Source organism: Hesperophylax consimilis, chromosome 9 (genome assembly GCF_061612785.1).
Source record: "Hesperophylax consimilis isolate HC1 chromosome 9, BYU_Hcon_1.0, whole genome shotgun sequence".
NCBI lineage: Eukaryota > Metazoa > Arthropoda > Insecta > Trichoptera > Limnephilidae > Hesperophylax > Hesperophylax consimilis.
The window spans coordinates 15,408,586-15,432,312 of record NC_142844.1 but is presented as its reverse complement, the minus strand read 5'-3'; the positions used below and the strand labels follow the sequence as shown (position 1 = coordinate 15,432,312).

General features: G+C 36.1%; 1 protein-coding gene across 3 annotated transcripts in view; it reads right to left on the bottom strand.

The window, feature by feature from the left end:
• Positions 1-9,338: 9,338 nt before the first annotated feature.
• The window catches only part of Ask1 (apoptotic signal-regulating kinase 1), a 44,654-nt gene continuing 30,265 nt past the window's right edge, over positions 9,339-23,727 (bottom strand). For all 3 annotated transcript variants that reach the window (XM_089635646.1, XM_089635648.1, XM_089635647.1), the window contains 5 exons: positions 19,941-20,205; positions 15,877-16,096; positions 14,467-14,607; positions 13,266-13,460; positions 9,339-12,848 (listed from right to left, as the gene is read on the bottom strand). In XM_089635646.1, the coding sequence (XP_089491772.1) occupies positions 12,554-12,848; positions 13,266-13,460; positions 14,467-14,607; positions 15,877-16,096; positions 19,941-20,205 (1,116 nt within the window). In that variant the 3' untranslated portion in view covers positions 9,339-12,553. The remainder of the gene's footprint in view (positions 12,849-13,265; positions 13,461-14,466; positions 14,608-15,876; positions 16,097-19,940; positions 20,206-23,727) is intronic.

Below are 23,727 nucleotides of genomic sequence, written 5' to 3'. Positions count from 1 at the left end.
GACTTGTTATGGTTTATTAATAGAATTTTCCCATTTTCCAGTACTTAACATATTTTTACCTAACCGTTTTTTTATTCACAGTAAAATGTATTGTATTATTATTTTTAATCGTCAATAAAAATTAATCGGTGGTTAAGATCATCAGTAATAAGGCAACGACTTGATGAGGCATAACAGTTACTTATTATAATTTGTATTTATAAAAATACTTTATTTTAATTAAAACATAAATGAATACGCTTCGCACTAAACAAGAAACAATTTAGTTTATAAAAATATAAATTTTATGTTACCTTAATTCCGATACGTTCATTACCGCTGCTTTCAGTCGAGCTTTCTTTTGCGTTTGCATAAACCTTGATGAACTAAGATGTTCGAACCAGAAATCGGGTACCAGTTTCAATTAAAACAGCACGCCCTTGAACGATAGTGTGGTACCTTTTTAGGTACCACACTAGATAGATTTTAAAATAAAGCATATAGCAGAACGCACTGCGTTCAACTAGAAGCTCAAGTTAAATGATTCAATATTTATTCGATTCCGCCTGGCTGCAATCTGGTTCATGATTTACGACCTCCCTAATCGCGCTGGGGTCAAAACTGCGCCCATATATCAATCTTCGGTTTTACGTCATAAATAATACAGCGGGGGTTGACAAAAAATATATTACCGAAACAGGTGGACGTCACAAGGGCTAATGCGTTTTTTAATCTCCGAAAGGAGTAACTAATGCTTATAATTCATAATGGAGTCTGAACGACGCACACTCCGTGACAAAACAGAGGGATGATTGATGCGCACGAAGATTGCACAAGGGTTGCGGAAGGGTGACGAAAGAAAGATAAAATTGTATCAGAAACCGTGCCATTATTTTTTTAGGGTTGAAGTAGTATATACTCGCCTTTGTTATGAAAAGAGATGTCCTGATTGAAGCATCTGATTTTTTTGAGAAGTAAAAATTGCATAAATTTTTTAGTTTGATATTTATAGACGCTCTTTTTTTTCTTCAATTTGTGAGAAACTTATTTATTTTACATGGCGTTTATGTCACTATTTATTTTTCAAAATAATAGGTCTTCAAAATATGGATCACATCAAAACATTGACAGAAAAAGAGGCTTATATTGTATATAGGTGGGAGGAAACACACGCCGGCAGGTCATCCCACAGCCGGGATGTTAGAACTCATTACAGGCATTTCATAATATGTGCTCAGATGGTAGACACTGCAGGGCTATCCGAAAAGTTGGATAAAGAAAAAAGAAGAATTAGCAATACGGCTCAATACACCGAAAGTCAAAGAACATTATTCCATGAGTGAAATTTTAAAATAAATGTTTCACATTTTGATGTATTTTGTTGCCGTTTTCAATTCATTTTGGTTTCCACAAATTCATAATACACAATTTTAAATCTTCCAATTTCGACCTAATGAGTACAGATCGTACACTCTCCATAATGTACGAATATTGTGTCTAATGATAAGTGATGATGGATTTCAGATCAAACAAAAGTTGTATTAAATGACTCATGGAATGAAATGAAATCGATCGTGCAGTAACAAAGATAATGATACAGTCCTCGTTTAAAATAAAACGTAGGTATTATTTAATTGAAGTAGAAGACCGCGATATTCCTTGGTTTGACAGCCGCAATCGTGATGTCTGGGGGAAAATCGTGATAAATTTAATGATCATTTGTGGAAGAAAAAGAAAAATTGACACAACTGGCATTACTCCACACGACGCAATTATTATTTTTCGACTGGATTTATATAAGACTTTTGTGCTTTTACCGTAAGTTATATCTGCTAACTCTGATCACCGAGAAACATTGTTTTTATTTCGTTGTGTCTAGTATTATATGTATTTTGTTTTTGTTTGATTAAGGGATGTGAATGGATGGGGAAGGGATAAAGAATGGAGGGGAAAGGGATTGAGAATGGTTGAGGAAGGGATGGGGAAGAGAAGGATGGGGATGGTGTGAGGAAGGGAAGCGGAAGAGATGAGGACAGATTAAAATGAATGGATGGGAAAGGAATGAGGAAGGTATGGGGATAAATTTAATGATCATTTGTGGAAGAAAAATAAAAGTTGACACAATTGGCATTACTCCACACGACGTAATTATTATTATTCGACTGGATTTATGCAAGACTTTTGTGCTTATACCGTAAGTTATATCTATCTCTGATGACTGTGATCTCCGAAAAACGTTGTTTTTATTTCGTCGTGTTTAGTATTAAATGTATTTTGTATTTATGCTTATAAAGATTAAGGGATGTAAATAGATAGAGAAGGGATGGAGAATGTACGGAAATGGGGATGAGATTGGTTGGGGAAGGGATGGGGAAAAGAAGGAGGGGGATGGCATAAAAAAGGGACGGGAAAGTGATGGGGATATAAATGAATGGATGTGAAAGGGATGAGGAAGGTATGTGTATGGGTTGGAGAAGGGGCGGAGAAGGGAAGGGTTGAGGAAGGTATGGGGAAAGAAGAAATGGGAAGGATTGGCATTTGCGTCGTCTTATAATTTATGATAAGAGGTCTTCATGGTAGTGTACAGTATTCGGAATTAATTCATAAAAATTTCAAGTCAAATTATTACCAGTTTACCCAGTTTATTTAAAAATACAGACCGGTCAGTGGCTGAGTCTTATCGTATCTGGTTTCCACCCACGCGTCGTGAGTTCAATTCTATAACTTTTATTCTTCTAGACACAAATAGACCTATGTACCCATATAACTTCTCCGCTTCTACTATTTGGTTTTGTTGAATCTTTTAAACTCAATTATATGCGTGAGGATTCATTTTTGCCATTATGTTTACATTCTTCTTTTCATTTGGTAAGTAATCAGTCTGTTATTTAAGTAATTTGACACAAGCAACACTTCCCGCTTAGGTATTTATTCTTTCGTTATTTCATCTCTCACTGTAATGGTATTAGGAGATTTTCAAATAATGTCAGGTTATTCGTAACCGGGGAAGGTTTTTCTTACATTAAAAAAAATTATCCATTGAATCTTACAAAACTAAGTACATAATACACATTTTTCTATTCTCCCACTCCCAAACCTTGTCTAACAATTTATCAACAGAGTTTTTTCTGCTAAAATTATATATATCGAAAACTTGCTTTGGTAACACAATTTATTTTACATGTTCAGATGCTCGAACCTTCTTTCTTGCAAGATTTTATTTCGTATCTAAATTAGTTTACAATATTTTGTTGCGTGGGTGTTGACTGCCGTAAATGGAGGTACCTAAATCAAAGGACAATTTTTCCACGAAAATTGTATATTTTTACGGAAAAGTGTCACCTTGCTGGATACGAGGGCGATTTATTTTTAATTATTTTTTTTTAATATTATTATGGTGTGAAATTTCCAGGCAACACAAATTTTTGACGTTACACTGAATTTTTATTTTTTATTAAAAAAATGTATGTACAATGCGTGATACATTATATTCCCAAAAGTAAATAAACTCATTGACACATATTTATTTACATATATAAATAAACTTAAAAACAATAAAAATGAAATCTAATTTTCTAAAGATTTTCACGTAATCATAAACTTATAACAAGAAACTAAGGGTCAGTACAGATTTTTACATATTGTGATATTTTACAATACGTAACTAGGATTCACAATACATAACTAACGTTCTCAATATGTAAATATTCAACATCAATAATTTATGTATGTATTTGTGGTATTTTAAATAGATACATATTTATCCATTTCCTAGAACAATCTTTATACACATTATTAAAAAAATATGTATAATATTTAAAATTATACAACATTCCAAATATTTATTTAGACAGACTTATCAAAAACATTGTTCGTACCACCAACAAGTGTCCGAGTGCAAAAGCGTATTAGCTCGAATTCATTATGATAATAAGTTTACTTGGACACAATGGTTTCGCAAAGGGCGGCTGCATTTCCAGTAATTTATATACGGAGCAAGCTCCCCAGAGGCGAGCGCACTGGATTATGGGAAATTATCTCCAATAGTTTCCATACAACTGCTTGTACTTGGTGCGATAAACGACGCACTAAAGCCTTAAGATGCTCGGAGATTGCATATCTGGGGATATATATGGAGTAAAGGGGTTCTCAAACTCTGGTTAATAGTTTCAGTTGGGTGGCGAAGTTTTTTTTTAATTAATTATAAAAATATGTAGTACACATATCAAAATTGACAAATTGAAATTGTTTAACCCACAGGGAGTCGAAGCTATATGCAGTTATTCTCGGCCAAAATGATAGTTAGAATAAGAAAACAGCTAAGAATGTTTATAAAAATAATATAATTAGAAGTAAGTATGTGAATTGTGCAGAGATGAGATTGGATGAGAAGAAAATGGACTGTCTAAGCATAGACGAAACATGGAACCACATAAAAGTGAGTCTTTGTGAATCTGTTAGAGAGGTTTGTGGAATAAGTACGCAAGGTAGGAAGAAAGGTGATGCATGGTGGGATGATGAGATTAAAGCACAGAGAAGAAGAAAGCATGGTTATGTCTGATTGCGGCTGGCAGTGCTTCCAGTGAAGAGAAGGATCGAGCGAAAGAAGTATATAAGGAATGTAAGAAAAAAGTAAGAGTTGGAGTGAAAGAACGAAAGAAACGCCTGGAAGAGGAAGAAGGAATGAAAATGACAAACCATTTCCAAGAAAACATCAAGTTGTTTTGGAAAGAAGTCAAAAGGTCCCGGTGTGGCCCTGAAACCGGAAGCATGAAAGTGATAAAATCGAAAGATGGAAAAATGTTGATGAATGAGGAAAAAATAAAAGAGAGATGGATGAAGTATTTCGAGGAAGTCTTTGAAAGCGAAGTGAGTGACAGTGATTCTAGCGGCGAATCAGATATGAATGATGATGGACTGAATGTTACCGAAATTAGCATGGATGAGATAGAAAGATCAATTAAGTGTATGGAGAATGGTAAGGCTGTCGGTTTCGACAATATTGCTGCTGAATATTTTAAAGGAGGTAGCCGTATAATTCTCACATGGTTGTGCAATCTTTTTAACCAATGTTTAAAGGAAGGTTACACGCCTTTAGATTGGAGAAGGGCAGTGATCATGCCATTATACAAAGGTAAAGGGTCACGTATGGAATGTGGGAATCATAGGGCTATTAGCCTGCTAAGTTCAGTTGGCAAGCTGTATGGTAGAATTTTGATTGAAAGGGTAAGAAAGGAAACAAAGGATAAAATATGGGATGTGCAAGGTGCTTTTATGAGTGGAAGGGTGTGCATGGACCAGATCTTCTCATTGCGTATGCTCACCGAGAAGTTTCTGGCAAAAAACCAGAAACTTTTCTGTGCCTTTGTAGATCTACAAAAAGCATACGACCGAGTCGACGGGAAAAAGCTATGGAAGGTGTTGTCCAAGTATGGAGTGAATGCGAATCTGACTCAGGCGATTGCGTCTCTATATGAGGGAAGCGTTGCATGTGTTAGGGTGAACGGTGGTTTTACGGGGTGGTTTGATATCACGAAAGGTGTTAAACAAGGCTGCGTAATGTCACCGTGATTATTCAATCTATACATGGATAATTGTATGCAAGAATTGAAAGAGGTGGGATTGGGCGCGAATTTGAGTAATCTTAAAGTATGTTGCCTGTTGTATGCTGATGATGCGGTGCTGATTGCTAATAGTATGGATGATCTGCAGTCTCTCGTGTCTAGGATGAACGAAGTATGCGTGAAGAATGAGTTAATGATGAATGTAAGTAAGTCTAAAGTAATGGTATTTGAAAGAGAAAGTACGAAAACAGTGTGCAATATAGCTGTGAATGAGGAATACTTGGAGCAGGTGGATGAATTTGTGTATTTAGGAAGCATGTTTACGAGAGATGGGAAGGCTGACAGAGATATTGAAAGAAGAGTAAATGCAGGTAACTCCATTAATGGAGGACTGAACGCATTTGGCGCTAACAAAAAATTGTCCAAAGAAGCGAAGTTAGCAGTCCACAATGGAGTGCTGGTACCTACCCTGATGTATGGAAGTGAGGCATGGAACTGGCAAAGAAAGGATGAAAGTAGATTGAATGCTGTTGAAATGAGATCCCTGAGGCGTATGTGTGGTAAAACCATGTATGATCGTGTGAGGAATGTGGATATCCGCAAAGAGTGCAAGGCTGATGTAAGCGTAATGAGTAAGATCAAGAAAGGGACTCTTAGATGGTTTGGGCATGTAGAGCGAATGAGCGAAGAAAGGAGTGTAAGGAAAATATACGATGCAAATGTGAATGGTAGCAGAAGTCGGGGACGCCCGAGGAAGACATGGCACGACCAAGTGAATCGGATACTTGAGTCGGGCCATGTCAAGAGTCAGAACAATAGAAGAGTATGTATGAGACGATGTATGAATGTGAATGAGGCAAGGAGTGTGTGCCAAGACCGAGTTGTTTGGCGGTCCGTCCTCTCTGCCTACCCCTGCGGGGAAACGGCGTGATGGTTAGTTAGTTAGTTAGTTATAATTATGTTTCTACGATATGCCTTAACCTAAATTAAAAGATAGACGAAAATTAATCAGCAAAAGTGCTGATTTACGAAACTCGGAGTTTTGGTTCTTTCGTGGGGGGACAGGCCCTGTGACCCTGTGCAAGCGCAATTAAAGCAGTCCGCTCCGGGCGCCCACTTGCCAAGGCGCCAAGGCGTCAAGAAGCCAAGGCGCTGATAATACCTAACACAGCCCTCTTAAGGTTTTTACTAGCCAAGGAGCCAAGGCGCTGATAATACCTTATACAGCGCCCTTGAGGTTTTTACTAACGCCAGGCGCCGTTTGGCTCAGGACCGGCCTTGGGGTGGATGTGCCTACAGAATGAATGCAAAGTTTTAAATATCAAAATGAATGCAATTTGGGAGGCGGGCACGGGGGTAATTTGAGGTATCACAGCCTCGGGAACCATTTATAGGATAACCAACACCCCAGCCATAGGTCTTCCCAAGTGGTTCGCTACGCTCGGTGACTTCGCAGGGGTGCCCGGGTTCATGGTGTGAGTTTTGTCCAGGTCTTGACGACAGACGCGTCTGCCTACCAACTGTGGCAGGTCGGATCGGGAGATTGGTTGAGCAGGATTCTCAGAACATCGCCTTACACCGCAGTGGGAGGGATGGATTCATACGTCTGTCACTCCTGGCACACTGACCCCCAGATTCCCACCCAACCCTCATACCTTTTTCCTTCCCAGAACTTTCCCCTTCCTTTCCTAAATATACCCTCCACACAGCATCCTCAAAGATGACATAGGCCCTGAGGGAATTTATTGTCCTTAGGGCCTCGTGTTTGGAGCTAATGTAAAAAAAGTTTATATTTGATGAAAAAAATTGCTGAATTATTATTTTTTTTTAATTCCTTTATTTTTCCCATTTTTTACATTAATTACATACAATATTATATAAATCAATACGAATAATGGGAACCCACTAAGGCGCAGCCTGTGCGTGGGTAATATATTTAAGTTATTATATTATTGTACCTAGAAATAAACAAACTGTGGGCATATAAAACAAAAACAAAATTACATTTTGTCTAAGCGGTTTGTATAAAAAGTGTTTAGAATAGTGTATAGTGAAGTTATAAGTGTTTAGTGTAATATATGGTTAATATTTTATGAGAAACATAAATTGATACAAATTAAATTTAAAAAAATTTCAACTGCTGTTTCGAAAAGCCATAATTTTAACTCTTGAGGAAGTTTAGTAATCACTTGAATATTTTTCGGTAAAAGATTGAAAGTACGAGGTCCAATGAAACTGCAGTGTGTTTGCATTTGTTATTATTATAAAAATTATTCATTGATAAAAAGGCTAAAATATATCATGTCTATATTTAAATGCAAATGCTTACAATCCGAGGACTATTCATCGAACAGCACATTATACTGCCTCCGTGGTTCCTTGGCTACGAATCCGGAGATGGCAAAGGTTCAAATCCCAGGATGCGCAAGAAAAGTTTATTTGATTTGTGTAGTGTCATCACAATATATATTCATTTAAAATAATGTATAATGTATTTGCAGAACTTTCCAGACTGGTAGATACTTTCAGTTTCGCCCTGGTGAAAGGCAACCATTCAGAATCTAAATGATGCTTGAAAGCAGCTTTAGCCATGTTTGGTGACCAGATCTGAATTGCTAGGTATATCCCCACCTTACTCTTCCCATCTCTGTCCCCTCCCCACTACCGTCATATATCGATCATTCCCTCCATCGACTCCCAAGTAAAGACACAACTTTGTTTAATTTATTTTTCTAACGCCCGGTATTAAGCGTTCAAAGATGGATTGAAAGGGAGATATGCAAATACGAATGTTAGAGGGAGCGAGCTAATATTAAAAAACCATAATAATTGTGCGAAGATGGGGAAAATATTTAATAAAACAAAACGCGTTTTAAATAGAGCAAAAATCTCTCGACAAATGCCATAGTTGCATTTAAAGATACACTGTGAATTTTTCATGCCACTAACATATTAAATAACAGAACAAAACGTGTTTTAAATAGAGCAAAAATCTCTCGACAAATGCCATAGTTGCATTTAAAGATACACTGTGAATTTTTCATGCCACTAACATATTAAATAACAGAACAAAACGTGTTTTTAATAATTTTCAGAGCTTACTTTACGATTTTTTTCTATCGAGAGAATTTCATATAATTAACGTTTCGGCATAACAACTCTATGGATATTATCTTCAAAATTAACATATATTTACGAGAAACTCGTTATAAATCGGTAGAAATTTAGTATGCGGGGCCTTAAGCATAGTGTAAATAATTCTAAACCCACGACTGTCCCTCAAGCTGTTCCGCATTGAACCAACCCCATTTGCTATTCCAAATGAAGCCAAGCGACCTGCATTACAATAATAATCTTAGGTTCTGTCCAGATGAGAAAACAGTAATCCCAGGTACGAAAAATTTGAAGAGAAATTATGCAATACTTAGGTAACTGGCCCAACCACTCTTTTTGGTGACCAGATCTGAATAGTAAGGTAGTTTCTAACCTTGCTCTTCCCTTTTTCCTTCCCCTTCCCTACTTTATTCATGCTCACAACAGTCCTCAAATGGATAACCGTAGTTCCACTGGCTTAGTTGGAACTCTTTTACTATATATACAAAACAAATGGTTAGAAATGATTGGTGGGAAATTTATTTTGATAATAATGTGTTGTGGGAATTGATAAGTAGTAAAAACTCAAATGTGAATCGATATGGTATTTATTAATTTGCATTTTTTACAGTAAAATATATAAATCATTATAATTAATCAACCAAATTTGAAAATATAGCTATTTCAGTACAGTACGTTGGTAATTCATTAGATCTATAGTTACGTAAATTAGTCGTAGTTGTTATTCTCAAACTAAAGAACTGACAGATTTTTTTTAAAACACATAATATTTTACTAGATGTGACAATTTAACTTTTTTGTAGGTATCAATAATTAATGTAATTAATTTCAAGGACAGGAAAAATGGTTCTCTCATTCAACCAAAAACTTATTTTATATGAGATTAATTTGTAACTTTTTGTGCAACACTATTTTGAAATGTGTAATTAGTATATTTACTTACTGAACTACAGAAAAATAGGCAAGAAAAAGAAAATTTAACAAACATACGGACTATCAATTTTAAAGTGCATTTTATAACTAGTGACTAATAACAGTTACAATGGTCATTTACAATATTCGAAAAATATATTTTGGGAGCAATAATACATAATAATATTTCAGTAAATACACATAATACAATGGCTTATAAAAACCTTAACATAAAAGTAAATTATTTGTGTATTTATTAGGAAGAATTAATATACTTTTTTTAAATTTTATTGTACTCTTGTGGTTTTTATTGTACTCAAAAGGCCAGTAAATAAATGTGTTTTTTCATTTAATTTTATTTGTGCTTTTTAAAAACAGAAAAAGAGTTATTTATTAGTCTAGTTTAGTACCCAGCTTTACAAGGGTTTCATCACGCTTTTATGGAAATCGGTTGGCTTATTAACTACATATTTAAAAACATGGTGTTTTATCCAACCTTTATAAATTAACTGAATCCCATACAGTAGTTTCTGAGCTCATTATATATATATAGTGTTGACCTTGAAATTCCAGATGGAAAACCTATGTAAATTTCATGATGCCAATATGTATTAATTTTTTAAATATTTTAATTTTTCTACTTTACAGTTACGATGTGCAAGATATTATTTATCCTATCACTTTATTGAAACATAAAAAATTTTAATCACAGGGCAATCGACTTGTTATTCGCATAAAAATTATTGCAATATTATTAAGGCAGCAATATAATCACAACTTATGAAATCTCGAGGCAATTAAAACATTAGAGGAAAAAATTAGCACCAGAAAAGGCTTACACTTGAATGAGGTAAAATAGCACCGGTTTATTTAAACAGACTGTTATGAAATAATAATTCAAAAAAATATTTTAATACGTATTAGGTGGAAAAAAAAAAATGGTGTTACTGAAGAATACTTAGTACCAGTGGCGGCTCGTGACTTTTGAGTGTGATACAGTTCTAAGTTTGGAAAATTCGATATTACTGATGTTGTTTATTTCAAAAAGTTTTTTATTTTTTCGAAACTCGGATTTTTTCTATAAAGATTTTCAGGAAATTTCAGTTTGACTGAATTTCCTGAAAATCTTCATACTAAAAAACAAAATTTGGAAAAAAAAAGAAGACATTTTCGGCTACAACTTTAATAATGCCATTTTTGTAGTATCAGCACTCAAGTACACCTAAAAGTCACTAGCCGCCACTGCTTAGGACACATCATTATGTGTATGAATATATTAATTATTACAGATAATTGTATAATTAATGCGAACTGCGCTAGCAAAACACACTGGAAGATTTAGTTAATGTTGTTAATTTAGTTAAGACTAACTTAATGTTGCAAAATTGCTGACCATTCCTCTAAAGCCTGAAAATTATAATAAATAAAATATATCCTTACAAAACAGAAGTTACCCAAAATTGTAAGACTAGGAAAATAAAACTTTAAATTAGTAAAGGTCAAATAATTCATCAGTAGACCTAATTTACAAGGACAGAAAGTATTGGGTTCATGTTACCATAATCGATTGGTTCCACCCAGATAGAGTATACTCTCGATTATCCGGGCCGGGAAAATGTGATGCACAAAATAAACGGCGGGTAATATATTTTTTTGAAAACTTTTAAAAACATCACAAAATGTTAATGAACGACTAAAATCGGAAATTTTAACATAATACTATGTACATATATTTCATAAAATATAACTGGCAAAATTACAATAGCAGTCGCATTTTTTTGTAAAATTTCAAATACATAAAGATTTTTAGTAATTTCTCCAAATAATCGAGAGTGTAAAGTAATATTATTAGCTCATGGATTCTATTAATTTTCCAATTCCCTCATAATAATTATAATACAAACTATTCAGTTACATACCTACCAACATTATTACATTTGTGGCAAAACAAATCATATCTCTAAGGCACCTAGATATTATAAAATGGACACTAAAAATTAAATACAAGTAATTATATACATAATATTAATATTAGTGGGTACTTTCCAGTTATCGAAGCATCTGTTGTCTGCAAGCTCAAAAATATTGATAAATCATTGCAAAAACAATTAAATTACTATGAGAAATATCTTTTTATCATACTTATTTTAACCCAATCTAATAACCTGACCAAAATAGGATAGGTATAATTTTATATTTTGTTACAATATTTTCAAGCTGTCAGAGAAATGGCTTCAGATAACCGGAAACTCCCTATTAGCGAAAGGATGGCGCGTCTTTTACAAATATTATTGTACAGCAAAACTCATTTCAAATTATTAAAAGAATAAAAAAACAAATGCAAAAAATTCGGTGTTACTTTAAAAATAATATTCTTCAAAACACAGTTAGTAAAATCAACAAATAGCAAAGTTTTAAAAATGTTAGCAAGTTTCAAAATATTTACTAGCACAGAGGTTTTATCAATATGTAATGTCATCAAATTGTAATAGTTCCCAAGCATGACTGCAAAGCAAAGCATATTTAGTCGATGTGAACTGTTGTTTGTTCGCTGGTGATCGGAACGAAGACAAGTTATCGACATTATCGATGTGCTTGTATAAGGGGGCCAAAGGCACACATTACATCAGGTCCCTTTCTAAAATGTGAAATATAATCGTTTATCTCAGACCAACTATCGTTTTCCATAGAATTACTTTAATATTATTATGTTAGTTCAATTATTATTGAAAAGTTAAATTCATATTTGTTTTTATTGGTAATTATTATCTAATAAATCACCAACTGCTTAAAATTGAAAATACTGAATTCCACATTGAGCTGAAATACAAACAATAAACAGAAAACAATAATTTACTTTCATTTTGTCAAAGTAAAAAGTGATTTTAATTGGTAAAAAAAAAACATGACTGATTTGAAATAAAATAAAAAAATACAAAAGATTGAAATTTAGTTTACTGAAGACTGCACCATCCTCGCGCTAGTCATAGATTCACAATACCGCTGCCGCTATAATCTTCAGTGTTCTCGTCTAGATTCGATTGGTCGAGTCGGCCATTGCTCTCTCCCAATTGGCCGGCTCTGCTGACCGCACCCCCTAATTGGCCGATTGGATTAGCCGAACCGTTGGTGGTGAGTTGGGAAGAACATTTTTGACACTCGATGATCACCATTGTGTTGGTCTGATCGCCGTTGCTCTCTTTTCTGTGATTTTGTTTTGATTCATTTAGATATCTATGGTCTTCAAGTGCTCGCCATATGCGGAGTTCCACTCCTCCTCTAAAAATTATGAATAAATATTTTATTAGTTAACCTTTATTTACATACAAAACCCAGAAAAACAAATAATTATAAATTATTTTACAACAGTATGAACAATTTGAAATTCTTGCCGACGATCACTTTCTGGGTAAACACGAGTGTAGTATTTTCAACTGCCCAGATCCACCAGAGAGCCTATGTAAACCACAGGTAAGGGATAGTGTTTGATTTGATTGCCAATTACTGTATTTTGAATACGTAGATTATTTTATGCCAGATATGACTAGTAAAAATTGAAGAAATACAGAGTGAAATTGGAACTCTAATGAAAAACGAGATTAGAATGAGAAGGTTGAAATTTTGCTGCATTATAATTTATAAGTGTCAGTACAGGAATTATTTGTGGAAAAATCACTAGATAGTCACTATATTCACCTAAGCTGCATTTTTTTCAAGTCTCCTCTCTGAATATGTCCCAGAAAATCTTCTAGGTTGTATTCTTCGTGAGTTATAATATCTATAGCCTGCTGCGTAACTCCTCTTTCCTTCAACCACTCGGCTAACCTATGGTCAATTAGTGGCTTGTAGGAACTGTCCTCATTTGATGAAGTGGACTGAGTCTTTTCATACCTGGAAAAAAATTTAAATTTTATTTCTATTTATAATTTTACTGTATAATGTAGTATGTACTTATATTTTTTTCTTTATTACAACTAAATTATTTAACATTACAAGTGATAACAATAAGCAGACTTTTTTTTTTCGTTATTATTCCACTACTCCATAAGTTGAAGGAGTATAATATATGTGGGTCACATGGGCGCCCGCAGGGGGGGGGGGGCAAGGGGGGACACTTGCCCCCCCCTGGATTAACAAAAATAGTCAAATAATGCTACTTGTATTTTAAATCACTTTGTGTTAGCATAAATAAAGTATGGAGAGACTGAACGTTGGCAAGCCTGGAGCAACATTATCGCCATACAAATACGCTACAGTAAATTAAAACTACAGGGTTTTCCAATAAGGGGTGTTATTTTGATATTCAATCGTAAAAGATCAATGGTTTCATTGCTTGTGTGGCACGTAGCGCCGTCTTGTTGAAAGTAAACGTTGTCCAGATCAATACCATCCAATTCCGGCCATAAAAATCATTAATCATCTCTCGATTACGCAATCCATTCTCCGTAACTGATGCTCTACCCTCATTTTCGTAAAAGTAAGGTCCAATGACTCATCCGGACCATAAACCGCACCAAACAGTCACACGTTGAGGATCGAGAGGCTTTTCAACAATAACTCTTGGGTTTTCCGAGCCCCAGATGCGACAATTTTGCTTGTTGACGAAGCCATTGAGGTGGAAATGGGCCTCATCACTCTTGATGATTTGCATTTGATTCACTCAAGTGAATTTTAATAATTTCAATGCGTTGTTGAAGCGTGTATCGTTTTTACTAGTAACATCTATCAAAATAGCGGGCTATTCAAAATAACACCTCTTAATGGAAAACCCTGTATATTAAAACATTACTTAAAATATTTTGCCCCCCCCCTAGAAAATTTTATGCGGGCGCCCATGGTGGGTCACATTGCATTACACAACCATTTAGTAATTTTAAACAAAGTGATGTGTTCTTACCCTCTTTTAGCTGGTCTATCCATTAGAGTTAGTTGCTGACAAAGATCTGTCATCATTTGGAAACGTAATTTGTGTTCATCAATGATTTGCTTTATTAAATTCTGGTAGGCTTGTTCACTAGCTATCGTCTCTTGTACTAATCTGAAAAATAAACTCAAAATTTTATAATGTTTTATTACAGCCATTAGAGCCAATGGACAATTTTTTAAAAGCTACAAGGAGATAGTTATACATATTATGTGACTAGCTGACATGTACCCGGCGTTGATTGACTTTTCTCTACTTTCAATAAATATAATATCCATGTATTATGTATATATAAACTATCAAACTCCGTGGCATAGTTTAGAAGAACTGAATGCACAAACAGACAGATGCGGATAATGACTTTTTATACTATTTAGTGATTTCATCATGTGACAAAATATTACAAATTTGGCATTACAATTTAAGTCAAGACATAAATTAACTCTCATATAAAAACAATAAAATATTTACCCTATCGGCCGTTTACATTTTTTTTGGTTTTAATTTTTATGTCACATTTTTTCTGACATTAAATCATTTTGATTTAAAAAATTCTGAAACAGGGCTTTGAAGTCAATGTATACAAGTGAGCTGACAACAACTACTGTTCTACAACAAATCAGATGTTGTTGTCAGACGCACTACAAACAATTAAAAATTCTTTGTGACACCTCGAATGAGCTCTCGTGTCTACAGTACCTATCTACAATGAGGAGAAGTACACCCGGTTCGGCAAAGATATGAGAAGGTTGGAGGAAGAGGCTGTAGGAACGGTTTTGTTAATACGGATCTTAAGAGATCCAGAATTAATGATGGAGGAAAGATGTATGCTGACTGCTAGTTCCACATGCCATTTTTCAAATATGTACCATTTTTCACATGCTATTTTTCAAATGTTATTTTTCACATGCCATTTTTCACATGCTATTTTTCAAATACTATTTTTCAAATGTCATTTTTCACATGCCATTTTTTACATGCTATTTTTCAAATGCCATTTTTCACATACCATTTTTCAAATGCCATTTTTCACATGCTATTTTTCAAATACTATATTTCAAATGCCATTTTTCTATCTACTTTTTGTAAATTTACCATGGGTTGATGCGAATAACATGTAATATAATTATGGTTTGCAAATTTTTTTTGATTTGCTTATTGGCATCGTAGAGAATAGTTTTTAATCAAAAAGTTATTTTTGCTTAAATGGCAGATTCGCAACTTTAGCATGGTGGTGACAATAAGTAAAATAACTGTAGAAAAAAATTTGTCACATTTTTATAATATTTCTATTACCTTTTAATTTATTTTTATGGTTATGTTTAAAACCAAAAACTTACTACTGATACAGTTTTTTTTTTTAATCTTGGTAAAAATTCTTACCTTGTATTATCCGCCCTCAGCTGCTGTATGGTCTGGTTTTCCGCGTAGGCCCCCCGCATGAAGCTGTTGGTGGTGTTGTTGGAGCGGACAGAGTTGATGGCCGAAGCGCACTCGTCCCGGCCCCCCACGGTGCCCCCCCCTACCCCTTTCAGAGGGACCGCACTCCCCTCCTCCCCTTGCTCGGCCAGGCGCTCTTGCCCAGCTAGGTTGGCACCCAACTCTGGAAGGTAAGGTTATATTACTTTTAAATCAAATGTAATACCTATGCATCCTCTCCGTCGGGGATCCATGGCATCGACAAGCCGCCTCCAGGCGTCCCTGTCCTGCGGCCCAGCCTCAACTCACACAGCCTAATGTCATAATGCGAGAGCTGGTAAATGCATTTGATTTTGATGGTTATATATACAACTTTATACACTGATAAACCACATACACTCAACATTCCATAATCTAAAAGAACATCATTACATAAATACATTTAAAATATTGTATTAGTACTTGTTACCTACTTCTACAACTTCTTCTCAGAGACATTTTTCTCATTAAATAAATGACTTAGCAGAGGTGTACACCCAAATGAACTGAATATAATTTGCTAGGAACCATGAATCAGAACCACTCATGAATCACAATAACAGAATACCAAATGTCCATGAATCACAAATAGTTTTGGAGATGTGTATCATCGGCAGAAAATCTATAAAACCAATTGGCACTTTTGATGAGGCTTGGAATTACGTCAAATCGTCATTAATGTTTGCTCACTAAAACATTTTCTTCAAATGCAACACAATCAAAAATGACTTCAAAAAAGAAATAACATTCAATAATCATAAGATATTTTTTATCTCTCGGAAAACTCCGGAACTACACAAAATGCTATTGTTCTTTTATTACCCCACCACTCGTTGATATGTCTCAGTCTGTCTGTGCAGAAAGAGAAACAATAGCTCGTTTTGCTTTTACGTCCAACAGATGGTGCTGTTTTAATAATAAAAATAAAACATGTTTTTATCTGTCACAGGTGACATCTATATAATGTAGGAATATAAAAACACATGAGTATTCGAATGCAACGAAGTGTCAAAATTTCAAAGCAATCGGTGACGAACTTTAGGAGATTTAAGATTTTGAACAACATTTTTATTTATATAGATAGATTTATAATGAAAGCTGGATAGAGAGCCAAGAGACTAATGTCTGTATTCTACAACAGGTAGGAATCTTTCTCTCCTTGACCTTGAGGATCTATAGTATATTGCATATCGTTCTCTGTAATATCGGAAGCTCTGAATTAATGCTACTAGTGGCATCTGTATTATATCTGTATATATCTGTATTATCTGGCATATCCCAACGGACTCGGCTGGCCGACAGGCGGAATCCTTTGCCATTTGCTACGGATTAGAGCAATTGGTTCAGGAGCCTACAAGGGTTCCTGATGTCCAGACTCACCGCTCCAATCTGTTAGACCTATTCTTAACTACTGTGCCACACGGTTATAAGATTGACGTCACAGCGCCTCTGGGATCATCTGACCACTGCCTAGTGACGACATCAATCCCCGTTAGCCTCAGACCAACCAATGAGAGGCTGAGGAGAAAAGTGTGGCACTATAGGTCAGCAGATTGGTTCGGTATGCGGGCCCATTTCAATGCTTTTCCGTGGTCAGCTGTTTGTTTTCGGACTTCGGACCCTTCAAGATGTGCCCAGGAGATTGGTGAAGTCATCAATTCGGCGATGGATGGCTTCATACAATCGACTACTAAAGAAACTGGTGTGGGCTCAAAGCCGTGGTTCAGTCGACAATGCTCCGAAGCAGTTCGACGAAAAAACGCGGCTTACCGAGCCTACAACACATCTCGAACGCCCGAAAGCAGATCAGCATACAACAAATCGGCAAAGGAATGCAAGAGAATCATCAATAGGTCAAAATTCGAACACGACCTGCAGATCAGCAAAAAGCTGGCTGCCTGCCCGCATGGCAGCAGAGCATTCTGGTCGCTTGCGGGCTCAATAGGTCGAAATTTTTGCAAACCCAGTTTGCCACCTCTTACCAGACCTGACGGCTCACTAGCAAACACCGCCACCGAAAAGGCAAACCTTTTAGGGAAAATGTTTGCGGAAAACTCGACCCTCGACGACGGGGGTGCTGTTCCGCCGTCGGTTCCTCACTGCGGCTTCTATATGAAAAAGCTGAGGATCCGGCATCGGGATGTACTCCACGTCATACGGGGGCTCGATGTTAACAAAGCTAGTGGACCTGATGGAATACCTGCCCTGGTATTGCAGAGGTGTGCTGCGGAAATAGTTCCAGTTTTGACAAAGCTCTTCAAAATGTCCCTGAAGTGTGGCACTGTGCCCTCTGGTTGGAAAAAAGCGGTAATTCACCCTATTCCCAAGAAAGGTGACCGCTCCAACCCGGCCAACTACCGCCCCATAGCGATCACATCAGTTCTGTCCAAAGTGATGGAACGTGTGATCAACGACAAACTGCTCACATACCTCGAGAAGAACAAAATTATCAACGACCGTCAATACGGATTCCGGCGGAACCGCTCGTGCGGTGATCTTCTCGCGTATGTGACGCATGTTTGGGGGCGGTGCCTGGAACGTCACGGTGAGACCCAAACGGTCGCACTAGACATATCCAAGGCCTTTGACCGGGTCTGGCACCGAGGACTTGTCAACAAATTGCATTCTTACGGACTTCCCGCATCCCTGTGTACGTGGATTGCTGACTTTTTAAGGGATAGGTCGATTCAGGCGGTTGCTGACGGTTTCACCTCTTCCTCGCACTCCATAAATGCTGGCGTCCCACAGGGATCGGTTCTGTCTCCGACTTTGTTTTTGTTGCACATCAATGACCTTTTGACATGTGCACCGATTCATTGCTACGCGGATGACAGTACAGTTCATGATAGCTTTTTGTTTGACAAGCCCCCAAAGGGCACACAAACTCCAACGGCTCGGAGGGCTTTGAAGCAGAGAATGGACGGTTATCTCGAGAGTATTTCCTCCTGGGGTAAAAATAATCTCGTCGAATTTAATGTTTCAAAGACCCAATCCTGTCTGATTACGTCTAAAAGGGATCCAAATGATAATCTAGTCTCCTTCAACGGAAGCAATCTTCCGAACAGGCCTTCCATTGATATGCTTGGTGTAACTATAAGTGACCAGCTCAGGTACGGGGGCTCCATCGAAGCTAGAGTAAAGTTGGCCTCTCAGAAGCTGGGCGTACTGTACAGGGCCCGCAGATACTTTAATAGTACACAACTGCTCACCCTGTACAAATCGCAAGTGCGCCCTACTGTCGAATTTGGCAGCCATCTCTGGTCTGGAGCCCCAAAATACCTGAAAAAAACCCTTGACTCTGTGCAGAAACGGGCGGTCCGTTTGATAGATTCCCCAATCTTAACAAACGGACTGCAATCTTTAGAGCACAGGCGTCAGGTAGGTATGCTGTCCTTGTTCTATCGGTATTACAATGGAAGATGCTCTGAGGAACTAGCGTCATTGATCCCTTCGGCACCGGAGCGTAGTCGGGATACACGCCAAACGCGCGCCCAACATTTGTACACAGTTGACACTTGTCACATGAGAACGGGTCGCTTCTATGATTCGTTCTTAAGTTCAACAGCTCGGCTGTGGAACGAACTGCCGGCCTCTGTGTTTCCTCCCTCCTACAACATGGGACTCTTCAAGACCCATGTTCACTCCTTCCTCTCCACAAAAAGACCCTCCACACAGCATCCCCAAAGATGACATAGGCCCTGAGGGAAATTATTTTCTTCAGGGCCTCCTGTGTGGAGTAAATATAAAAAAAAAAAAAAAAAAAAAATGTAAAAATTTTATCTACTTTAATTTTGCCTCATTACCCCCAGGTTAGGAACTGCTGCACTAGAACATGCTTGGTACCTGTCATCTGTCCACATGACCAGTCCATTACAATCTTTGAGACCTAAAGAATCTTATGATGGTTTCATAGAGTTTCATGCTTGGTCAGATTCTCAAGTTTGTGACTCATTTTAATTCAGTAATTTTACTATAAAATAACTATTTACCTGGAGATAAGACAGTAATAGCAGCTTGCACTGCAGTCCGTACTAGATTATCCAGAGCGAACATCCAATGGGGTTTAATACTATGCATTCGTAGGATAACATTCACAGCTTCTTGGAAGAGGTAAATGGCCAAGTGCAACTGGTTGATGGCATCGGAATCAAAGTCCAGCTCTTCCTTCAATGTGGTGATGGCCCTCTCCAGGCCTTCCCGATCCGGTAGCATGATGTACTCTTTTAGGGCTCCCATCAGGGGCTCCAAGTGAGACTGAAATAAGTCATCAATTTAAAATAAGTATAAAGCTCGCTTTACACTCACAAGTAAAATTTACAACTTACGTAAGTTTTTGATAAGTTACTTTGGGATGGTCCGGTGCTATGTAGGGAAACCGCTTGCACGGCGCACAGTGCGCCTTAAAGTTTAAGTTTAGACTTACAATACTTTGTTTGTGTGAAAGCACTATGAAATAATACATGATTATTACTCACAGGAGCGTTTACATATGCATCCAACTCATGGTAATTAATGCTCACGGAAGTTGTTCGGAAGATTAACTTACGTAAGTACTCACAGCGACCGCTACACCCATAATTTTATTTGCGGTAAGATGGCTTCCTGTAAACAACGATTTGCCATCGTCAAATTTACACAATTTTGTCACTAAAGAAGAAAAGGCCCAAATAAAGTGTTGGAATAGAATAGAATTGTTTGAGAGAAACAATTTTCCACGTGGTTTTTCAGATCTTTAATTTTATCCAAATGACAGCTAGATGACATCAACCGACTTCGAATTCAAATACATAATGTTATAAACAGAAACATTGAGATTAGAAAGGATTGGACCGATAATTAAAAAGAAGGATGCCCATTTTTAGAAAGCTTTTTCCACCTGAAAAATAAATGATCTCTTCACTTTTTGGAATCAGATTATTTTCTTTCTGTTTACATTTTGAATACCGTTTGATTTTATAGTGCTGATTTGAGTTCTATTTGGTATTATTTTAATATTGTTTTCGGGAGTTAAATTTATTACTATTATTTATTTACTTATCCTAATCAGATTTTAGTTGGTATGGTAAAAAATCTAGTTTTTATATGAAATATCCTACAAAAACCTGAATATTAATTTTAGACAACTCGCATTGCCGCGTTTTTGTACCATTTCTTACGGCGAGCGTCTCAACTTACCTGACTGATTTCATAAACTGTGAGAAGGCTGGAAGGAAATCACATGGACACGATTAGACCTACCAGAAACTTACGCTCTTATCACTTCTGTAACTTGCTATAAATTACGGTAAGAGACTTAAAGTGTCTTTTACATTGGTAATTTTGCCGTAAGTCACTTACGTGAGCGACTTACGGGAAAAAGTTACGTATGTAAAGCCTAATAAAGCTAGATGTAGCTCTATTCGTCAAAGAATTAATTAAGTTGCGCGCAAACAGAAATGTGATACCACTATGTTCCTGATGAATATAGAACAATGGGCAAGCATGGCATGATTTAACCATCACACATTTTCTTTTAAAATATGTACTCATGTGTAACTAATTGGCCTTCAATAACTAATAGAAGATATTTTACCTTTTACTACAGATTTCCGTGGAGGTTAACACTGAAATGAGTTCATAAACCATGCACACAAGTGTGGCATGGATTATTTGTGCATTATTTTAACCCTTTGTAATCAATTTTTTTTTATATGGTATTTCAGCTACTCCATAGAGTGTAATGTAAAAATATGAGGAAAAATTATGGTATTTTTAGAAAATTAGAAAAATATATTTTTTGGTAAGGCATTAAATAAAAAATATAATTATTTCAATATATATTATTATATAAGATTTTTAATAAAAGAAATAATTGCATATTCTAACATTTATAATTTTTTAACATTTTTTTAAATTTATTTTTTTATTAAATGCATACGTGGCTTGTTAGGACACGTGTCACAGTCTCACTGGTTTCCCGTCTGCCACCTTTTACTGTCCTATTCGAGCAGACCACAAAATCCCTCTTGGGACCTTTTCTCAAAATATGGAGTTTTCCATTGAGCCTGGTCTCTGATGGAGTGGAAGTAGATGGTCTACTTTGAGGCTTTTTGTATCACTAATTGATCCATTAAAATTTTAATAAATTTCAAATGCCTCAATGGTTTTATGTTGTTATTTTTTTTTAGAATGTACGAGTCTCCATCCCCCGAAAAAAAGAGTTTACGCCACCATTTCAGCGATTTTCTTAAGAAGCAATACGACGATGCATACTGATCAGTACGATCAACCCCACACATGGATTTAGTATAATCAATGATAACGTTTGGTTTATCCATAAAAAAAATCCATCAGGGCGTTTAAATTAGTAATAAATAAATTAATGATGACGCCACCATCCTCTGTCATCCTTCTAATGGATGTGTATCCTGCTTTGGCAGAGGTACTCAGCATTGTTACGACCCTTTTGTCCTTCCACATAAGGAGCATTTTTCTGCATTTTTTTTCTTTTCCTGGAGTGAATTTTGGCCTTTTGATTTCATTTGGTTTCCCTTTTCTATTTGTCATAATTGTTCCTATTAGATGACATTTTAATTCCAATAGATCATCTGCAAGTGGAATGCTAGTGTAGTATACATCAGTGAACATGTGATAGCCTATTGTGTCTTATTGTCCAATATTCTTGAATATTTGCCAGAAGCATTGTTCCCATATTCATAATGACTCCAATGAATGCCCAAAATTCATGTATTTCAATATCACGCCAATTCTGCCAAATGGAATTTGAGGTAATTCTTTTGATTGCAATTTTGCTCTGGCGTAAATGTTGGATTCTTTAACAATTTCATTGGCAAGCTCGAGTTTAAAAAACTGAATAGGTTCTGAGATTGAAGCAGGAACCTGTGGACCTGTTTTTTGTGAGTCAATATCAACGTTTAGTGTCCATAAGGTCGTCCTCTTTAGTCATATCTACCCAATACTCCTGTAGATCTACGTCTGAAATACGTGAACTGCTACTGATGTTCGAAACACGCGTTTTTTTGTCTATGTTCACTGCTTGAACTTATAATATCATTCTTACTATCTATCGGAAAAGTCAAATTGCACTTTGAAAACAAATTCGTCTTCACTACCACTGAATTCGAAATTCTCCTCCATATAATGCGTAATTATTGTTATGAATGAAAAACAGAGCAAAAAGCACAACCTATCGCCAGTGAGTACTGTATACAACTGAATAGAACGTGTATACCTGTAAAAGGACCCTTTTATTTTTTAAATTATACTTATTGTTTGTGTCGCCGCTGCGGCGCCATCGGAGTTGTTAGAATGTTTTCTATGTCGCAGTTGCAGCAACAACGGAGTACAAAAGTTTAAGTGCATTTCGTTGGATGGGTTAAGTAATAAAAATATTATTTAAATAGGGCTCATTTCATAATAAAAAAACCCCTTAACCCGTCAGGCCTCTGGCATATTGACCGTTATATTTCTTAAAGATGCTGTCAGAAAGTCTAAGAATTTGGGTGTATTTCCGCATCTCAATAAAATCCAAATAAATGGAGTATTTCCGAAATTATCTGAAAACACAAAACTGGTTTTGAAAGGTGGTGAAATATGCTTTCAAATTTTATTATTAGAAATCATTTTGTAAATATTAAAATTTAGAAATCGAAGTTTTAAAAATTGCTCACCCTACATTTTTTCGTCCATACACTGAACTCACTTTTTTGTCATTTAATATAAAAATAATTAACAAAAAATGCACAAAGTTTCATAAATTTTTCTCAGATCACAGTC